General features: G+C 53.1%; 1 protein-coding gene across 4 annotated transcripts in view; it reads right to left on the reverse strand.

Moving 5' to 3' along the window:
* Nucleotides 1-4,776: 4,776 nt before the first annotated feature.
* Nucleotides 4,777-16,691, reverse strand: part of eIF2D (eukaryotic translation initiation factor 2D) — a 65,655-nt gene continuing 53,740 nt past the window's right edge. For all 4 annotated transcript variants that reach the window (XM_069339815.1, XM_069339817.1, XM_069339816.1 and 1 more), the window contains exons 12-13: nucleotides 15,768-15,945; nucleotides 4,777-5,184 (exon numbers count right to left, since the gene is read on the reverse strand). In XM_069339815.1, coding sequence (XP_069195916.1) covers nucleotides 5,120-5,184; nucleotides 15,768-15,945 — 243 coding nt within the window. In that variant the 3' untranslated portion in view covers nucleotides 4,777-5,119. The remainder of the gene's footprint in view (nucleotides 5,185-15,767; nucleotides 15,946-16,691) is intronic.

Below are 16,691 nucleotides of genomic sequence, written 5' to 3' on the forward strand. Positions count from 1 at the left end.
CCGAAAGGAACGACGAGAGAGGAAGCTGCGGAGAAAGAGAGGGAGATGACCACGAAGGCCAAAAGAATGAAGTTGAGATAGGATATGATAACGCCAAGTGGTGTCGTAAGCCTTTTCTAGGTCAAAAAGGACGGCAACAACGGAGGTCTTCGCAGCAAAAGCAGTACGTATATAGACCTCCAAGTTCACCAGGACATCTGTCGTGCTGCGGCACTTGCGGAAACCAAATTGAGAAGGGGAGAGGAGGTGATGGTGTTCCAGGAACCACATCAGACGAACGTTAACCATACGTTCAAAGAGTTTGCAGACACAACTTGTGAGAGCAATAGGGCGAAAGTCCTTAGGGGAAGTACCCAGAGACCCTGGTTTGCGAACAGGGAGGACAACGGCATCGAGCCAGTCCTCAGGGACTGACGACGACTCCCAGATCCGATTATACAGACTCAGCAAATACTGAGACGTGCTCGGAGGGAGATGGCGAAGCATCTCATAATGAATACCATCGGAGCCCGCCGCCGTAGAACCGCAGAGGGCCAGGGCAGAACGAAGTTCAGAGAGAGAGAAGGGATCATTATAGGGAAGCTGAAGATGAGTGCAGAAATCTAAAGGACGAGACTCAAGGACAGGTTTACGAAGAAGGAAAGATTGGGGAAGATGAAGACCAGAGCTAACAGAAGAAAAGTGGGAACCCAGTTCGGAAGCGACCTGCAACGGGTCCGCCACAAGAGTATCATGGAGGTGAAGGACCGGTGAAACATCGGGAACGAACTTACCCGCTATCTTGCGGATACGCTTCCAGATCTGGGCCAGAGGGGTTTCGGACGTAATTGTCGAGACATAAGATGCCCAACATTCACGTTTAGCCGTACGGATGGCCCTACGGGCCACCGCACTCGCTTTCCGAAAGAAAAGAAAAGAATCGGTCGTCTGCCTACGGCGGTGCTTCTTCCAGGCTGCACGCTTACAGCGGACAGCCCGAGCACAGTCCGCATTCCACCAGGGAACGCACTTCCGTGGACCCCGAGAGGAAGAGCGAGGAATAGAGCGGAGGGCAGCGTCGAAGACAGTGTCATGAAAAAGGAGGAGAGCGCGAGAGAGGGGCAGAAGGGAGAGGTCAGAGAGAGTAGCACTGAGGGAAAATAGGGTCCAGTCCGCCTTAGCAAACTGCCACCTAGGGAAAGAGAGGGAAGGGCGAAAAGAGAAAAAGGAAACAAGGATGGGGAAATGATCACTTCCATGGAGGTCATCAAGAACCTGCCATGTGAAATCTAAGTAAAGAGAAGAAAAGCAGAGAGAAAGATCAAGACAAGAAAGGGTGCGAGTTCGAGAGTCCAAATGAGTGGGCTCACCAGAATTCAGAAGAGACAGGGAAGAAGAGAGGAGAAACGGCTCAAGGAGGCGACCCCGGGTATTCGTCAGAACGTCACCCCAAAGAGAATGACGACAATTGAAGTCACCCAGCAGGAGCACAGGCTCCGGCAAGGAGTCTAGGAGGTGTTTCAAATCAGGAAGAGAGAGCGGGACACTCGGGGGGAGATAAATGGAACAAACTGTGTACCATTTCCCCACAAAGATACGAGCAGCAGAACAATGGAGAGGCGAAGGAAAAAGTAAAGGAACAAAGGGAACATCAGCCCGAATCAAGAGAGCAGAAGAATTAGAAGCCCCAGCAATGGCTGGGGGGGGGGAGAGAAAGGAATAGCCACGAAAACGACCAGGACGAGCACCAAGCATCGGCTCCTGGAGACAGACACAAAGGGGCGAAAACCGCGAAACCAGAAGTTGGAGTTCGAGGAAATTGGCGTAATAACCTCGAACGTTCCATTGAAGAATGGACAACGACGAGAAGAGAAAGGACAAAAACAGAGAACAAGGAAGAAACAAAGGCGAAAGACCAACAGAGCACGTTAAAGAATATCAGGGTCGGGATCAGGGTCAGCAAAGTCAGGGTTAGGGGGCATGGGTAAACTGAGCAAAGACGGAGGGAAGGAAACGGGAGAACAGATCAGAGGTGGGCGGGCAGGGTCCGGAGGAGGAGGAGGAGGAGGAGGAGACAACGGAGAGGAGCAGTCAAGGACAGCAGCAGGAAGAGGGGGAGTAGAAAGAGAGGAGCGCACCCCAGCAAGAGCAGCAACCGAAAGGGAAGCAGGGGCCAAAGAAACCTCCATAGCAGGAACAGGGGGCGCAAGCACTGAAACGGGAGTGGAAGGAGCAACAGAGCCAGAAGGAGGAGCTGAGGAAGAAAGCGAAGCCTTCTTACCCGCCGGGGAAGAGGAAGGAGAGGAGCCAGGCTTACGCTTCTGACTTAAAGAGACCGGTGTCCCAGCAACTACGTACCGGGCAACGGATTCCAGTGTCTCAACAGGAGAAGCCGAACGAGAGCACACACGACGGCCGTTAGGAGAGCGATGGACATCCGCCCGCACCGACAGGCGGCGGGGAGAGCCGATAGATGGAGGAAGAGGATGGGAAGGAGGATCGGAGGGGGACGAGGAAGGAGACACAGAAGACACGACAGACCGGGTAGAAGGAAGGGGAACCCCAGACAGAGGACCAGGAGGAGGATCCTTCGGGAGAGAACCCAAAGGGACAGAGGAGGGGATAGTGGGCGCATCAGGGTCCAAGGCCTGGAAACGGTTGTGAGTCTGAGGAAGGCGGGAAGGACGAGGAGAGGAAGAGCGCAACACGCGAGCATAAGAGATATTAGCATAAGGCGGGAGCCGGCGAACCTGGCGCCTCGCCTCAGGAAAAGATAAACGCTCCCGGTGCTTCAAGTTGAGGACGGCCGCCTCAAGCTTGTAATGGACACACGCACGGGAGAAGGTAGGATGGGCCTCACCGCAGTTGAGGCAACGAGCCTGGGGAGAAGCGCACTCCGACTTAGAGTGACCTTCGCCACCACACAAAGGACAGAGAGAGACAGTCCCGGAGCAGCGGAGGGCACCATGCCCAAACCTCCAGCACTTGTTGCAGAGCCGAGGAGAAGGAATGTACTCCTGGACAGAGCACCTGGCACCAGCAAGAATGACAGAGGGTGGAAGGGTCCTACCATCAAAGGTAATCTTCACAACCCGGAGGGGTTGACGGCGACTACCACGAGGGGGACGAGTAAACGTGTCCACCTGGAGAATAGAATGGCCCTGGGCAGCGAGGATATGTCGAATATCGTCGTGGCAGTCGCGTAGGTCCCGAACACCGGTCGCAACATGGGGCGGGAGCAAAATAGTGCCAACACTGGCATTCAACTGAACGTTCTTCGAGACCCGAACGGGGGTCTCGCCAAGGCAGGATAAGGCAGCCAAGCGGGAAGCAGCATCCTGAGAAGGAGCAGCAGCGACACGCGTACCGAGACGAGTGGGGTTAAAAGTAATGGAGGCATCCACGGAATCAATGAGATGTCGATGAAGGGAGAAATCGTCAGGAGGCGCAGAATCAAGAGGGAGGAGATCAAAATATTTGGCCCACGAAGCGGGACCAAACAAGGCTTGATAGGTAGCAGAACTGGAAGGAATCGAGCGAGGGCGGCCGTGACGAGAACGGCGGTGAGAACCCCCAGAGAGAGAGGGGTTAAAAGGCGCAGTAGTAACAACTAGAGAAGGAGCCGCGCCAGGGGACGAGGTAGTCACCACTGGGGGCTTGGGGCTCGACCCAACCACAGAGGAGGGAGGGGAGCCAGGGGAAGGAGTCAGAGAGGCCAAAGGAGGAGCAAGGTCGGGGCCCAATGCAGCGGAGGCTACAGAGCCCGGTCTTCCAATACGGACCGACTCGGGGGCTTGGTCGCCCACCCCACGAGCCTGAAAAGGTAAGCCAGAAGCAGCCGAAACAGGGGTTATCATCTTGACGAAATTACGAATTCACTCACGAATGTGCCCCCACACCCACCATGGAGCCACAATTAGAGGCAGGACACCCAACAAGAAGCTATCGCCGATCTTGTCGGGGCCTCCTAGGGGTGCGTCGTGAGTATACGCCCCACAAACGCCACCTTAAGAAACCGACAGTCCGTCGAGATCGGGTTCAGTGACGAAGTGGGGATTGACAATAAAAGGTTCCCCTCGCTCTCGACGTCGGGTACTGCAGTTCTACGGGTGCAAGAGTATGCCTCCTCAAGCACCCGGGCGTCAAAGTAGAAGAAGTCCAAGGGAAGAACCAGAACGAGCAAAAGGTCGGCAGGAAACGGCAAGCAGATAGGAGAAGAGGGGGGAGAAAAACGAAACAGAAGGAAAAGGAAAAGATGCCCAGCAGAATTGGAGAGGACGGCAACAGGAGCACAAGGCTAGAAAAGGACAGAGGACTGTCCCAAGGAGCATCACACTCCGGCAGCCGCCCACTAAGCCCCCAGACGGCGACAACGAGCTGAGCGGGGAGGGGGCGATGTGCTGAAGCAAGAAACCAAGGCTGTGTGCTCTGGCTATTTGTGTCACTTTGGCAACATCAGCAGGACTGCTATCCATGACTGCTGAGTTAGTACCGAGGCCCTCACACCCAGAAAAGGTGCCCAGGATTTTTATTCCCAAGTTGCAATAATCTGTTTACTGGAGACCTTGAGAATAAGCTCTGTATACCTGCACGAGTTTTTCCATCTTATGCTAGACTTAAAAGCATTAAAAGGTCACTGTGCTCAACCACAAATGAAGTAACCCTGGTCCCTATGTGAAGGTGAAGGGTTAAAAACTAATAATTTGGTATGTATCATGCACACTTTAATTTCTGTTGTTTTTGGTAAAATGTTTTCCAGAAACTGAATGTCGAGTAAAAGGATAATAAAATACGATATAAAAACTTGCTCTTGTTTATTAAAGAAAGACAATCTGTCATTGTTTAATATGTGAAAGTTTTATGGTTGATGCCAATATGCTAAATAATAGTCAGGTCAGAGGATGATAGGTACAGAATTTGTACAGCAATGAACCGATAAAGCCTGGTTCTAACTTAATGATGCACGATACTGCTGTTTACTAATCAAAAAGAGACCTTTATTTTGCAGCATATTAATAAAAGAAAAATTTGCTTTGACCAGACAATGGATAAATGAACCTCTATGTGAGCAGAGGAACTTTACGGGAGAGTGCATAAATTATGCTTGTGAGGCAACAGCATAACTGAAAACAAAATGCAACTATTTCTTGTTTTTTGGTGCTAATTCCAAGCCTCTGATGTACTTCCTTGGTATTTGGTACGTTTCTGTAATACAAAAATTAATACATTTACAATGACATAGGAAATCCTAGTGGACAATAACACTATTATACCATTTTTAACTATCAAGGAGCAGGATAACAAAACTACAAAGAAAAACCAGCGTTGAATGTTATGAAACACCACTTTCTGGATGAGACCCGGAGGCTTCCTGAAGCTATCCGAACTGATGTGTACTATATTAGTTTAGGGTCATCAATCACATGAGTCTCTTATGCTTAATGCAGACAGGGCTGGATTTGAGCATTCAAATCCAGGTAACGCAATGTCACTTTCTCTATTTGCTGTGGGTGGTACGTCGCGCTTTTGGATTTTTTATGCATATACTCCTGTAGGGAATTTTATTGTGAACACATTGATACCAAAATGAAAGACCTAGGATGAGAAATGACGTGACATTGAAAAGCGTGAAAACCAAAATTTAAAAAATGCACGCTCCCGTGGAATGTGCGGCACACCTTGGGGTGGTCTGTTGCTCGTTCGCCCGGCGAACGAAAGTGTTAACACCTCCCGAACAATTGATGCTGCTACCTGACATAATCTTGGCCAAAAATGTTGAACGTTACTATAAAAACAAAAAAACCAGCGTTGAATGTAATGAAACGCCATTTTCTGGGTGAGTCCCGGAGGCTCCCCGGAGCTATCCCAGGCTGATATGCTAATGTCAGACTTTGGCATCAGTCATGTGTATGGAGTTCTTAGGCCTACCGGGGACCACGGCCAGAACCGGGCCCCCTCAGAGAGGCAAGGGGAGCAATGGCCTATAGAAGCCCCCGTGTAGTTGGAAGCATTCTATGTCTGCCATCGACCGGAACAGGCACCCAGAAAGGTAAGCGCCCCAAAACAAACCCCTATTCTGGTTAAAATTGCTACCTAATACCGAACTAGTGGATAGAACTCCCCAACCGAAAACAAGCAAATTAGTGTGACGTCACACACTGCCGCGCCGCTGTCTGCGTAGCTCCTCCCTCCCCGGGAGGGGGAAGGGGGAGCCCCAGACCCCCCGCGCCGGCTACCCACACCTCAGTTCTTGAGGCTGGATGTCAAAAACGCGAAAAACCGCCGACCGGAGGGAGGGAGGGATGCCGGGGAGCCTCCGGGACTCACCCAGAAAATGGCGTTTCATTACATTCAACGCTGGTTTTCTGGGGGGAGCCCCGTCGGCTCCCCGGAGCTAACTACCCACAGACAGAAAAAGAGGGACTTACCCGGGAGGCGGTCGTCGCTCACCCCTCAACTCGAAGCCGAGACAACTGGCTGCAACCCCCGACCCAAAGCAACACAGGCCCGACGAGGGCCAGGGACATTCACAAGGTAACGAGCAGCCAGGACCCTGTTCAACCGCCAAAATCCCCGCGCCCGAATATCAGACCAAGACATATTCCCAAAGACGGCAGCAAGAGCCGCGAACTTACGAACGTCATGGGCACGGGGATAGACCGCAGGCTGGCTAGACCTAATAACCCTGCGGACGACCTGAGAGACCCGAACCCGCGAACAGGGAAGAAGGGAAACCGGATCAACCCACAGCGCGTCCCCGGACACAGAAGCTGTGGCGCGCAAATAACGGCGAAGCGCCGCAACCGGACACAAAACATGATGCACCCCCGGCCTGACCAACCAAGCATCAACCACCCATGGACCCCTCCGGAACGCAGCAGTCTCATTCTTCGCCAGAAAAGAAGGAGACGGCTGCAAACGAACAAAACTATCACCACGACCAAAAGAGCAGAAACCCCTGCGCCGGAGGAGAGCATGAAGCTCCCCTACCCGACCCCCAGAGGCCAAAGCCAACAAGAAAAGTGCCTTGGAAAAACAATCCTGGACCGAAGGGGCCACAACGAAACGAGGAGATGAAAGGAAAGCGAGCACTCTGTCCAAAGACCAGGACGGCTCAGGCGACGCATGAGCAGGCCGGAGGTGAAACAATGCACGAGACAGCTTGCGAAACGGCGCAGACGTAACATCGATACCGAAAGCAAGCTGAAGCGGCTCCGCCAGCGCCGCACGATACGAAGCGACAGTGTTAGGCATAAGATGACGGTCCTGAAACAACCACGAGAGGAAGGACAAGACCACCCGAACAGACAAGGAGCTAACACGACGAAGACGCAAAAAGAAACGGAAGGACCGCCAGGAAACTTCATACTGCCGCCGAGAAGAAGCCCTCAGGTGGGACACCAACAAGGAGGCCACCTGATCACCATAGAGATGATGATAGACTCGAGTCAAAAAAAACATACGCGAAGACTCGAGGAGAAGATCGAACCAGCTACGTGACGTACCGGCCCGATCTGCTGAAAGAGGCGGAGCCGCGGGAAAACCCTCGGGTTCGGACACCGAGCAACCAGCGCCTGAAACCAAGGCTGGGCCGGCCACCAAGGGGCCAGAAGGACAACTCTCCCCCGGTAAGTCTCTAAGCGAGTCAGGACCTGGAGCAACAGCCGAACCGGGGGAAAGAGGTACAGGAACCCCCACCTCGACCAGTCGAGCCGAAAGGCATCGACCCCGACGGCCTCGCAATCGGGGAAGGGCGCCGCATAAACGGGAAGACGCCGCGACCACGCCGACGCGAAGAGGTCCACCTCGGGGCGCCCGAACGTCTGGCAAAGCCAATGGAAGGACTCGTCGTCGACCGTCCACTCCGTGGAGAGGGGAACGAAGCGAGACAGGGCGTCGGCCAAGACGTTGGACACGCCCCGTACGTGAACCGCCAGGAGAGCCAAACCCCGAGAACTCAGCAGACGAGTCACCCGAAGCGACCAACCCCAGAGAGACAAGGACCGCATCGAACCCCCGCGGTTCAGGCAATGAACCACCGGAGAGCAGTCTGAATGGAGCCGAATCGTCGATCCGCGGGCCACCCGAATCCTCCCCAGAGCAAACCACACTGCCGCGAACTCCCGCACCGTACTGTGAGCTCGACGGAAGGACGGATCCCAACGCCCCTGGCCGGCCTGGTGAGCACTGGTCACAAAACCCCAGCCGAGAGACGACGCATCCGTGTACACATCGAGCGAGGGCTCGGGTAGGCGCCAAGGCACTGAACCCCGAAAAACCCGAAGAGGAAGCCGGTGACGCAGCAACCGACGCAAGTCCCCCGGGGGTCGGACTCTGCGATCGCGAGAGAGGCGGAAGGGGGAACCCAGAAGGAACCAGAACAGCCGTCGAAGCCAAACCCGACCCGGCGGGTAGACCACCATCGCGAAGTTCAGGCTCCCGCACAGCCCCTCGAGCAACCGCCGGGTGACCCGAGGGCCCTCCAGAAACAGACGAAGGCGGGACCGCAGCCGCAGGAGAGACTCCGGAGGGAGAGACAAGGAGGCGGTCCGAGAGTCCCACACGAGACCCAGCCAAGTCTGAACCTGAGAGGGAACCAGATGGGACTTCCTCCAGTTCACCAAGAACCCGAACCCGGCGAGCTGGGAAAGAACCAAATCCCTGGCTAGCAAGCAAGCTGACTGGCTGGGAGCCCAAACCAGCCAGTCGTCGAGGTAGGCCAACACCCGAACACCTAGGAGACGCAAACGAGCCACCACAACCCGTGTAAGGCGTGTGAACACGCGAGGTGCCAGGTTCAACCCGAACGGGAGACAACAAAAGCGGTAACTCAGACGCCCCACTACAAAACCGAGCCAGTCCCTGAACCGCGGATGAATCGGGACATGCCAATAAGCGTCCCGGAGGTCCAGGGACACCATCCAAGCACCCGGCTCCAAGAGGAGCCGAACCTGAGACAGCGTAGTCATCCGAAAGGAGGGGCAATGAACCCAGGGGTTCAGACGGGACAAGTCCAGAATGAACCGCAGGTCCGCGCAGTCCCGTTTCGGAACCGGAAACAGACGGGAAACCCATCTGAGGGACGACGTCGTTTCGACGACGCCCAAGCGTACCCACTCCAAGACGACTCGACAGAGCGCAGGGGAAGAAGCCTGCCCCGCCAGCCCCGACCCCCCAAAGGGGGGAGGGGCCACCCAACGCCACCGCAGGCCGCGAGACACGACCCGAAAGGCCCACGAATCGTGGGACCAGGCGCGGGCGAACAGCGCAAGCCGCCCCCCCATCGCCCCGTCAAAGGGGCAAACCGTGAAAGGGCCGGCGACCCTTACGAGACCCAGAACCCCGCACAGCGCGAACACCGCGCCGACCAGATGAGGAAGGGTCCGCAGGAGGAGCCAACCCCAAACCTGACACCAGAGGCCTACCACGACGAGAGGAACCCCGAGCCCTGGCACGACCTTTCCGGGAAGACCCACCCCGGGACCCCCGGAAAACCAACAAGTCCGACATCGGACGACAAGCCGCCGACGCAGCCTGAATAAACTGCGCCACGGCCGACTCCCCAAACAGGAGAGGACAAAAAGGTGAAGAACGCCTAAGAGCCAGAGCCCAAGCAGATTCCACGGAGGAACCCAGCACCGCCTGCCGACACGCGAGACGGGAAGCATAGAACAGGGAAACCGCATCCCGCAAAATCGGCGTGAACAGCTTCAACAAGGCAGCCGACGAACGCGCAGCCGAGGACAAGGTGCCGGACCCCGGGACGGACCCAAGCGTCCCCACATCCTCCACGAGCCAATCCGAAGACAGCTCCAGGAGGGAAAAGAACCGCAAGGCCGAACACAAAAGGCCCCGAGCGCGCAAGTCCTCCGCCACGAGCGCCGCCGAAAGGGAGGGAACCTGCACATGGAGCTGAATAACGCCCACATCGCGGGGAAGGGCAGGGGCAAACAAGCACTCATTCAGGTACTCAAGTTCACCCCCCAGGAAAACCTGAAGCACCGTGGAAGCTTCCCGCCACTCCAGCGTGCGGGAACGACAGAAGGAATGCCAGGAATCCAGACCAAACAAGGGGCAGTCTGCTAGCCAGGACGACTCCGGAACCTCGTAACGGAGCCAGAAAGGGAACGAAGTCCCAAACCTGAACGTGGACAGATCCATTTCCGAGGCATAATCCGGGTCACGCAGGAGGTAAGCTGCAAAGGCCGCTCGCACCACACCAGGTTGGATGCGATAAGCCGAAAACCTCCGGAAGGACGGAACCGACGTACCCGGGGGAACACGGAACCGTACCCGGGGAGGGGCCGACACCAAATCCAACTCGTACGCAGAGGGGGGGAAAGAAAACCCCACTCCTTGTAACAATAAGCCCCGCTCAGTGGGAAGAAAAACCCAGGCGGGGTCCAGCGGGGCCCAAGGCCCCCAAGTCAGCCCCTCCCCAGCCTCGAGGTCCGTCACCACAGGACCCGAGGCCGAGTCCTCTCCCCAAGCCCCGACCCCACAAGACAAGGACGGAGCAGCCGGAAAAGCTGGAGGAAGGGGGGCCCACTGGTCAGACCCTGAAGCTTCGGCTGGGAGACAAGACTCGAATGCCTCTGCCGCCCCCCCGGAAGGGGCAACCCCCGAAGCTGCCCGAGTCTCGAGATCAAGTAACCCCTGCTCCGACCCCGAAACCCTCAGACGCTTCGGGGCCGGAAGCAGGGGCGGGGGACCAGAACGAACAGAAGGGGAAGGACGAGGAGGTGCGGACTGAACCAGGATCGAAGCGACCCCCACCCCCAAGTCCGGGTCTCGAAAAGCAAAGCGGGGCAGCCCCGGGGCATCCGGGGAAGCAACCAACCGAGCGCGTTGCAACAGACGAAACCTAGACTGCAACGCACGTGCCGCCTGTACCCGAATAGAATCATCAGAGGATTGGGTAAATTGAGTCACAAGCAAGCAGCAACACTCACAGGACTCAGGGTCGAAAGTATCACCGACCCAACAGGCAGCGTGGCAGAGGCAAAAACAATGAGGGTCACCCTGAGACAAGGGGACCGAGCAACCCTCAAACTCGCACACAGCGAGTGGGGACTCCGGGGTCACATCCATCGGACCCACGCGCCCCCTAGGGGATTCCCAGGGTCCTGAGCGTTTACTTTAAGAGGACTCGCGCTCAGGTAGTCCCAGGCAGGGTGCTGCAAACCGGCGCCCAAAACTACCAAGCAAACTTCTAAAGCTGAACCCCAGAGACGTGTACACTCACGGGGACCTAGCAGGGGGCGCCACCGAGGAGAACAGTGGAAGGGCAAAAACTGAATAAAATGACAGAACCCCCCACCAGGCAAAAACAAAAAGAAAAACAAAACCCCGCAAGAGGACAGCGAACCCCAAGGAACAGAGCCGGCCGCGATGTCGGGAAATACAAGCTGAGCAGCACCCTGCGCCCCTACCAGTGCAAACTGCCTCTTACCTGCCGGTAACAAGGGAGAACAGAACACCCAAGAGCCCAACAGGCGGCTGAAAAACCGAAAGGTAAAACGGACCAGCAGAGGCAGACCCCGAGGAGCCTGTGGAAGGCGGTCCCAAGCCCCAAGGGCAGTACTTACAGGGCACCTAGGGAAGGCAGCCCTAGGCGCATGCAGCCCGAGTACTGAAGATAACTCCTGGCTCTCGCACCCACAAAACTAACACCACACTCAAAGCACAGTGCAGTAGCGACACCGGAGCCAGAGCACACGACCATCGCCTATAGCATCAGCCTCAAGAACTGAGGTGTGGGTAGCCGACGCGGGGGGTCTGGGGCTCCCCCTTCCCCCTCCCGGGGATGGGGGGAGCTGCGCAGACAGCGGCGCGGCAGTGTGTGACGTCACACTAATTTGCTTGTTTTCGGTTGGTGAGTTCTATCCACTAGTTCGGTATTAGGTAGCAATTTTAACCAGAATAGGGGTTTGTTTTGGGGCGCTTACCTTTCTGGGTGCCTGTTCCGGTCGATGGCAGACATAGAATGCTTCCAACTACACGGGGGCTTCTATAGGCCATTGCTCCCCTTGCCTCTCTGAGGGGGCCCGGTTCTGGCCGTGGTCCCCGGTAGGCCTAAGAACTCCATACACATGACTGATGCCAAAGTCTGACATTAGCATATCAGCCTGGGATAGCTCCGGGGAGCCGACGGGGCTCCCCCCAGAAAAGTTATTTAAAAAAATATTTCACTAATGGCGTGGCACTGGTATAACACGAGGGTCAATAGTGCATGGGCTGTATAGCTTGACCAGGTGTGGATGGGGTCCACTTGAGGCAGGCAGGCCCATTACATAGGCCGCAAGGCGGAAAAAACTTCCAATATTTTTGGAGCAAACTTCAGCCTGTGGAAATTGTTTTTTGGAAACTTGTATATTTGTTATAACACAGTACTATATATTACTATTTCTTTTGTTTTTGACTGTGATGAATTTTTCTAAAATTATTGGTAATTACTGTACTGTATAGGCCCCTCCCCACATGCCCCTTATTCCCAAGACAGTCCCTCACAACGCTCCCCTCTCCCCCAACACCACCCACTCACCCACACCCCGTCCTACATCACAAGCCTCAAGTCACAGCCGTACGGGATTAATGCAGTACGGCCCAATGCCTGCCTTTCTGATCCAGAATAATCTCTGCTTGTCCGGTTCACTGTCCGGATTGGGCAACATCGGTAGCAAGTTAACTGGCTCAGAGTTCAAGTCTAACAGTATACGCTGATCCGGCCCAATATCTTCTAGTCCAGCTTCTATGGACATTTTGGCCGGATAGGGAGATAATTTTATCTGGTCACGATTTTGGCCAGATTAGAGCGTTTTCCAGATTGGCAGATTCTGGATTAGCCAGCTTCTACAGTATATCATAATTGCAATCGACCAGTAATGGACCCAAAAAGGAGGTGAATCAAAACAGACCACTGTCTGGTTAACCTGTAAATCTACATCCTAAAAGGAGCAAAATAACTTCATAGAAAGAAATCAAACAAGCAACTCTTCTCGCAACTAGCACTCCCACTCGTTAGTACTACCCCTCCCCCTCTTTGGGGGCGGAACCGGCAGCCCACCACCCCAGTTCTTGAATGAAGAAAACTGCCAACCGGAGGGAGTGAGTCAGGGAGCCTCCAGGGCTCACCCAGAAAATGGTGTTTCATTACATTCAACGCTTGTTTTCTGCGGGGAGCTCTGTTGGCTTCCTGAAGCTACATAACTACCAAAAGATAAGTAAAAGCAAGGACTTACCCGGGAGGTAGCAGCACCACAGGTCTCAAGATGAGGAAGAAACAGACGGCCGTGACAGGCAGCCCAAGACCACGCAAAGCCGTGAAGGAACCGGAACAGCCATGAGATACCTGGCTGCCAGGACCCTGTGCAACCTCCAAAACCCCTGCGCCCAAATGTCAATCCAAGATATGTTGGTAAAAACTGCCACGGCAGCAGCATACTCGTGTTGCAAACATCATGGGCACGATGGTAAACTACAGGCTGGCTACATTTAATGACACTGAACAACCTGAGATACACAAGCCCTGGAACAGGGAACCAGGGAAATCGAATCCACCCAGAGAGCCTCAACCAACACAGAACTAGTGTCTCGCAGGTAGTGGCGTAAAGCTGCCACCGGACACAACACATGATGTACCCCTGGCCTAAACAACCTAGCATCCACAACCAATGCACTCCTCCGGTAGCCTGCAGTCTCATTCTGTGCCAGAAAAGAAGAAGGCTGCAAACGAACAAAACGACCCCCTGGACCAAACGAACAGAACTCCTGGCGGCTTAAAAGAGCATGAAGCTCCTCTACTCGACCCCCAGAGGCCAAGGCCAACAAAAACAAGGCCTTCCAAAAGCAACCACAAACCAAAGGGGCCACCACAAAGGAAGGAGAAGAATGAAAGGAAAGAACCCAGTCCAAAGAGCAAGAAGGCTCAGGTGGTGCATGAGCAGGCCTGAAGTTAAAAAATGCACGAGAGAGCTTGCAGAATGGAGCGGAAGTGACATCCACCCTAAACACAAGCTGCAGCTGCTCCGCCACACGATAATAAGTAATAGTATTGGGCATGAGATGCCGATCCAGAAAATTTAAGAAAGAAAAGACAAAACAACCAGGTCCGAATCCTAAGAAAACCAAGGAAGAAAAAGACAGAGATTGCCAGGAAACTCCATACCGTCGCCTAGACGAAGACCGCAGGTGGGGCACCAACAAAGAAGCCACCTGATCACCATACAAGTGGAAATACACACGTGTCAGAAATGCCAGACACATAGTGCAGAGCAGGAAGGCGAACCAGCAAGGTACCTCACCGGCCCGACCTGCTGAAAGAGGCGGAGCCGTGGAAAAATGCACTGGTTCGAACACCGAGCAAGCAGTGCCTTAAACCAAGGCTGGACTGCCGACCATGGAGCCAGGAGAATCACTTTCCTGATAGGAATCCAGCCGAACCAGAACCCAGAGTGACAGCTGGACCAGCGAAGGAAGTACAGGAACCCCCACCTTGACAAGTCCTGCCAAAAAGCATGTACTGTGAGAGGGACTAGCATTCGGGGAACTTTGCCACGTTCAATGGGAGACACCGAGACCACGCCAACGCAAAGAGATCTACCTCCGGTGGGGGAAGGGGTCCACGTCCAAAAAAGCCAAAGGAAAGAGGCGGCATTGACTGCAGAAAAGTTCGTAAATAGGGGCTTTCGCAAGCCGAGGTGTCACGGTACTACAAATAATCACTAGAAGACCCTAAACACCTTACCTAACCAATACAAATTATGCTAACATATAACAATATTAATTTATATTTGAGAAAATCCCTATTCTGAATGAACAGCATATTAAAATTGATGAATGCGTCTTTGGGGTCAACCGCTGGATGGAATGGACTTGAATAGAGGACAGGTTGCTGACCAACTGGAAAAGGTTAGTTCATCCATGTCAATGTTTGCAGATAATGTTAAATTGATTTGAAAAGAAAGAACCAAACAGGACTGCATGATGCTACAGGACGGCATAGGCTGTAGGAATGACCAGACAAGTGGATATTGGAGTTTAATCCCAGAAAATATAAGGGGGTTTGGCAGAGCTTAGAGGAGACTAAAGGCCAGTATAGTTTATGAGAGAGGCATTTACAAGTCAACAGGAAAAAAGAACCTGAATGAGGATGTAACACCTTGACAGCAGAAGCTGTCTTAATTAAAAAAATATTCAGCTGCACGGTTAAACATAACGACGGCTTTCAAGAACCTAACGAAGGAATCCTTAAAGATATTACATACATGCATACAAAATCAAAATCAGTCCCAGAGCCCACAAATGACAAAAGCATAAAAATAAATTTGTGAAGTTTCAAAGATTTGCCACAAGACTGGTATCCATGATAAGAGAAATTGAAGACAGGTTAAGTAAACTACTAAATAATGATTGCAAGAGAAGGATGAAGAAATATGACCACAATAAATGTTACTATAGGGAACAGAGAAAGTGGACAGTGTTTATCAGGTAAGGAACAACAGAATGAGGGAAAGAAAATGTAGAAGCTGAAAACACAAATGATCAGTGAAATGTAAGGAAACATTTGTATTCAATGAGAGTGGTAAACAAGTGAAATAAGCTTGGATCAGTGGTGACAGAAGTAACCAATAATGACAGCTTCATAATAAGTATGATGAATTACTGGATCTTTTAAGATATAATTTCATAGGAAATAATAGCCATGAGGTGAGGCTTCAGAGTTGAATCTTGCTTTCTGTACACATGTCTAGGCAAACACAACTTGGTAGGTACCACAAAACACTTACCTAGCAAAAGTTTGCCAATAAAGGCAACCTGGTTACCCTGAATAAGAACCTGAGTAGTTCCTTGAGGCTTATGTTCCGCAGGTCCAACACTTGTGCTGGCAGCAACACCAACCTGGATCTGGTGGGCAAACTCTGCCTCATCAATGCCATATAAACTGGCATTGTACACCAATGTCACCTGCAAAGTAGACTCAATTACAATCTTATTTATACCGAACTTACAAGTTATGCTCAGCATATTTGACGGCATTGAGAAACCTGTTACAGAGCACCACTTGGTTTCCGAACCCCTTGGAGACGAGGCCCGTCGGTTAACATGTAAGTTCGTAAACGAGAAATAGAGGTGAAAAAATAAACTAGAAATGTAAAAAGAAATTTTTCTGAAAAATTTATAAAAAAAAACTCCAGGGGAAAAAATCGACAGGTTCATAGCATAAATGCAACTTTATTTTGTTTGTACTCACCAATAAGTGAAGTCCTGATCCGCTTTATAAAAGTCCTTAATTGTTCCTAACTGATTATTAAGACGTCTGGCAAACATCCTCTGGATGTTTCCTGCCAGCCTGCAGGAACATCCTGCTAGCCTGCAGGCACATCCTGCCAAAAATATACGATGATGTACTGTACATTTAAGAAACAAATCTGGGTCACAGGTCTGTGGAGTGTGGCTAGGCTTACGGAGTCAGCCGGTCCCTCCCCCACCACCGACACACCTCCCCCACCCCAAACCCATACACACACACACACACACTCTCTCAAAGGTCACGTGGTTCACGGTTCACTTCAACACCCATATATCGCTTCCTGCCTGCCTCCTTCCCAGCCTGCCTGCCTGCCTCCTTCCCAGCCTGCCTGCCTGCCTCCTTCCCAGCCTGCCTGCCTGCCTCCTTCCCAGCCTGCCTGCCTGCCTCCTTCCCAGCCTGC

The sequence above is a fragment of the Procambarus clarkii genome, chromosome 42 (genome assembly GCF_040958095.1).
Source record: "Procambarus clarkii isolate CNS0578487 chromosome 42, FALCON_Pclarkii_2.0, whole genome shotgun sequence".
Lineage (NCBI taxonomy): Eukaryota > Metazoa > Arthropoda > Malacostraca > Decapoda > Cambaridae > Procambarus > Procambarus clarkii.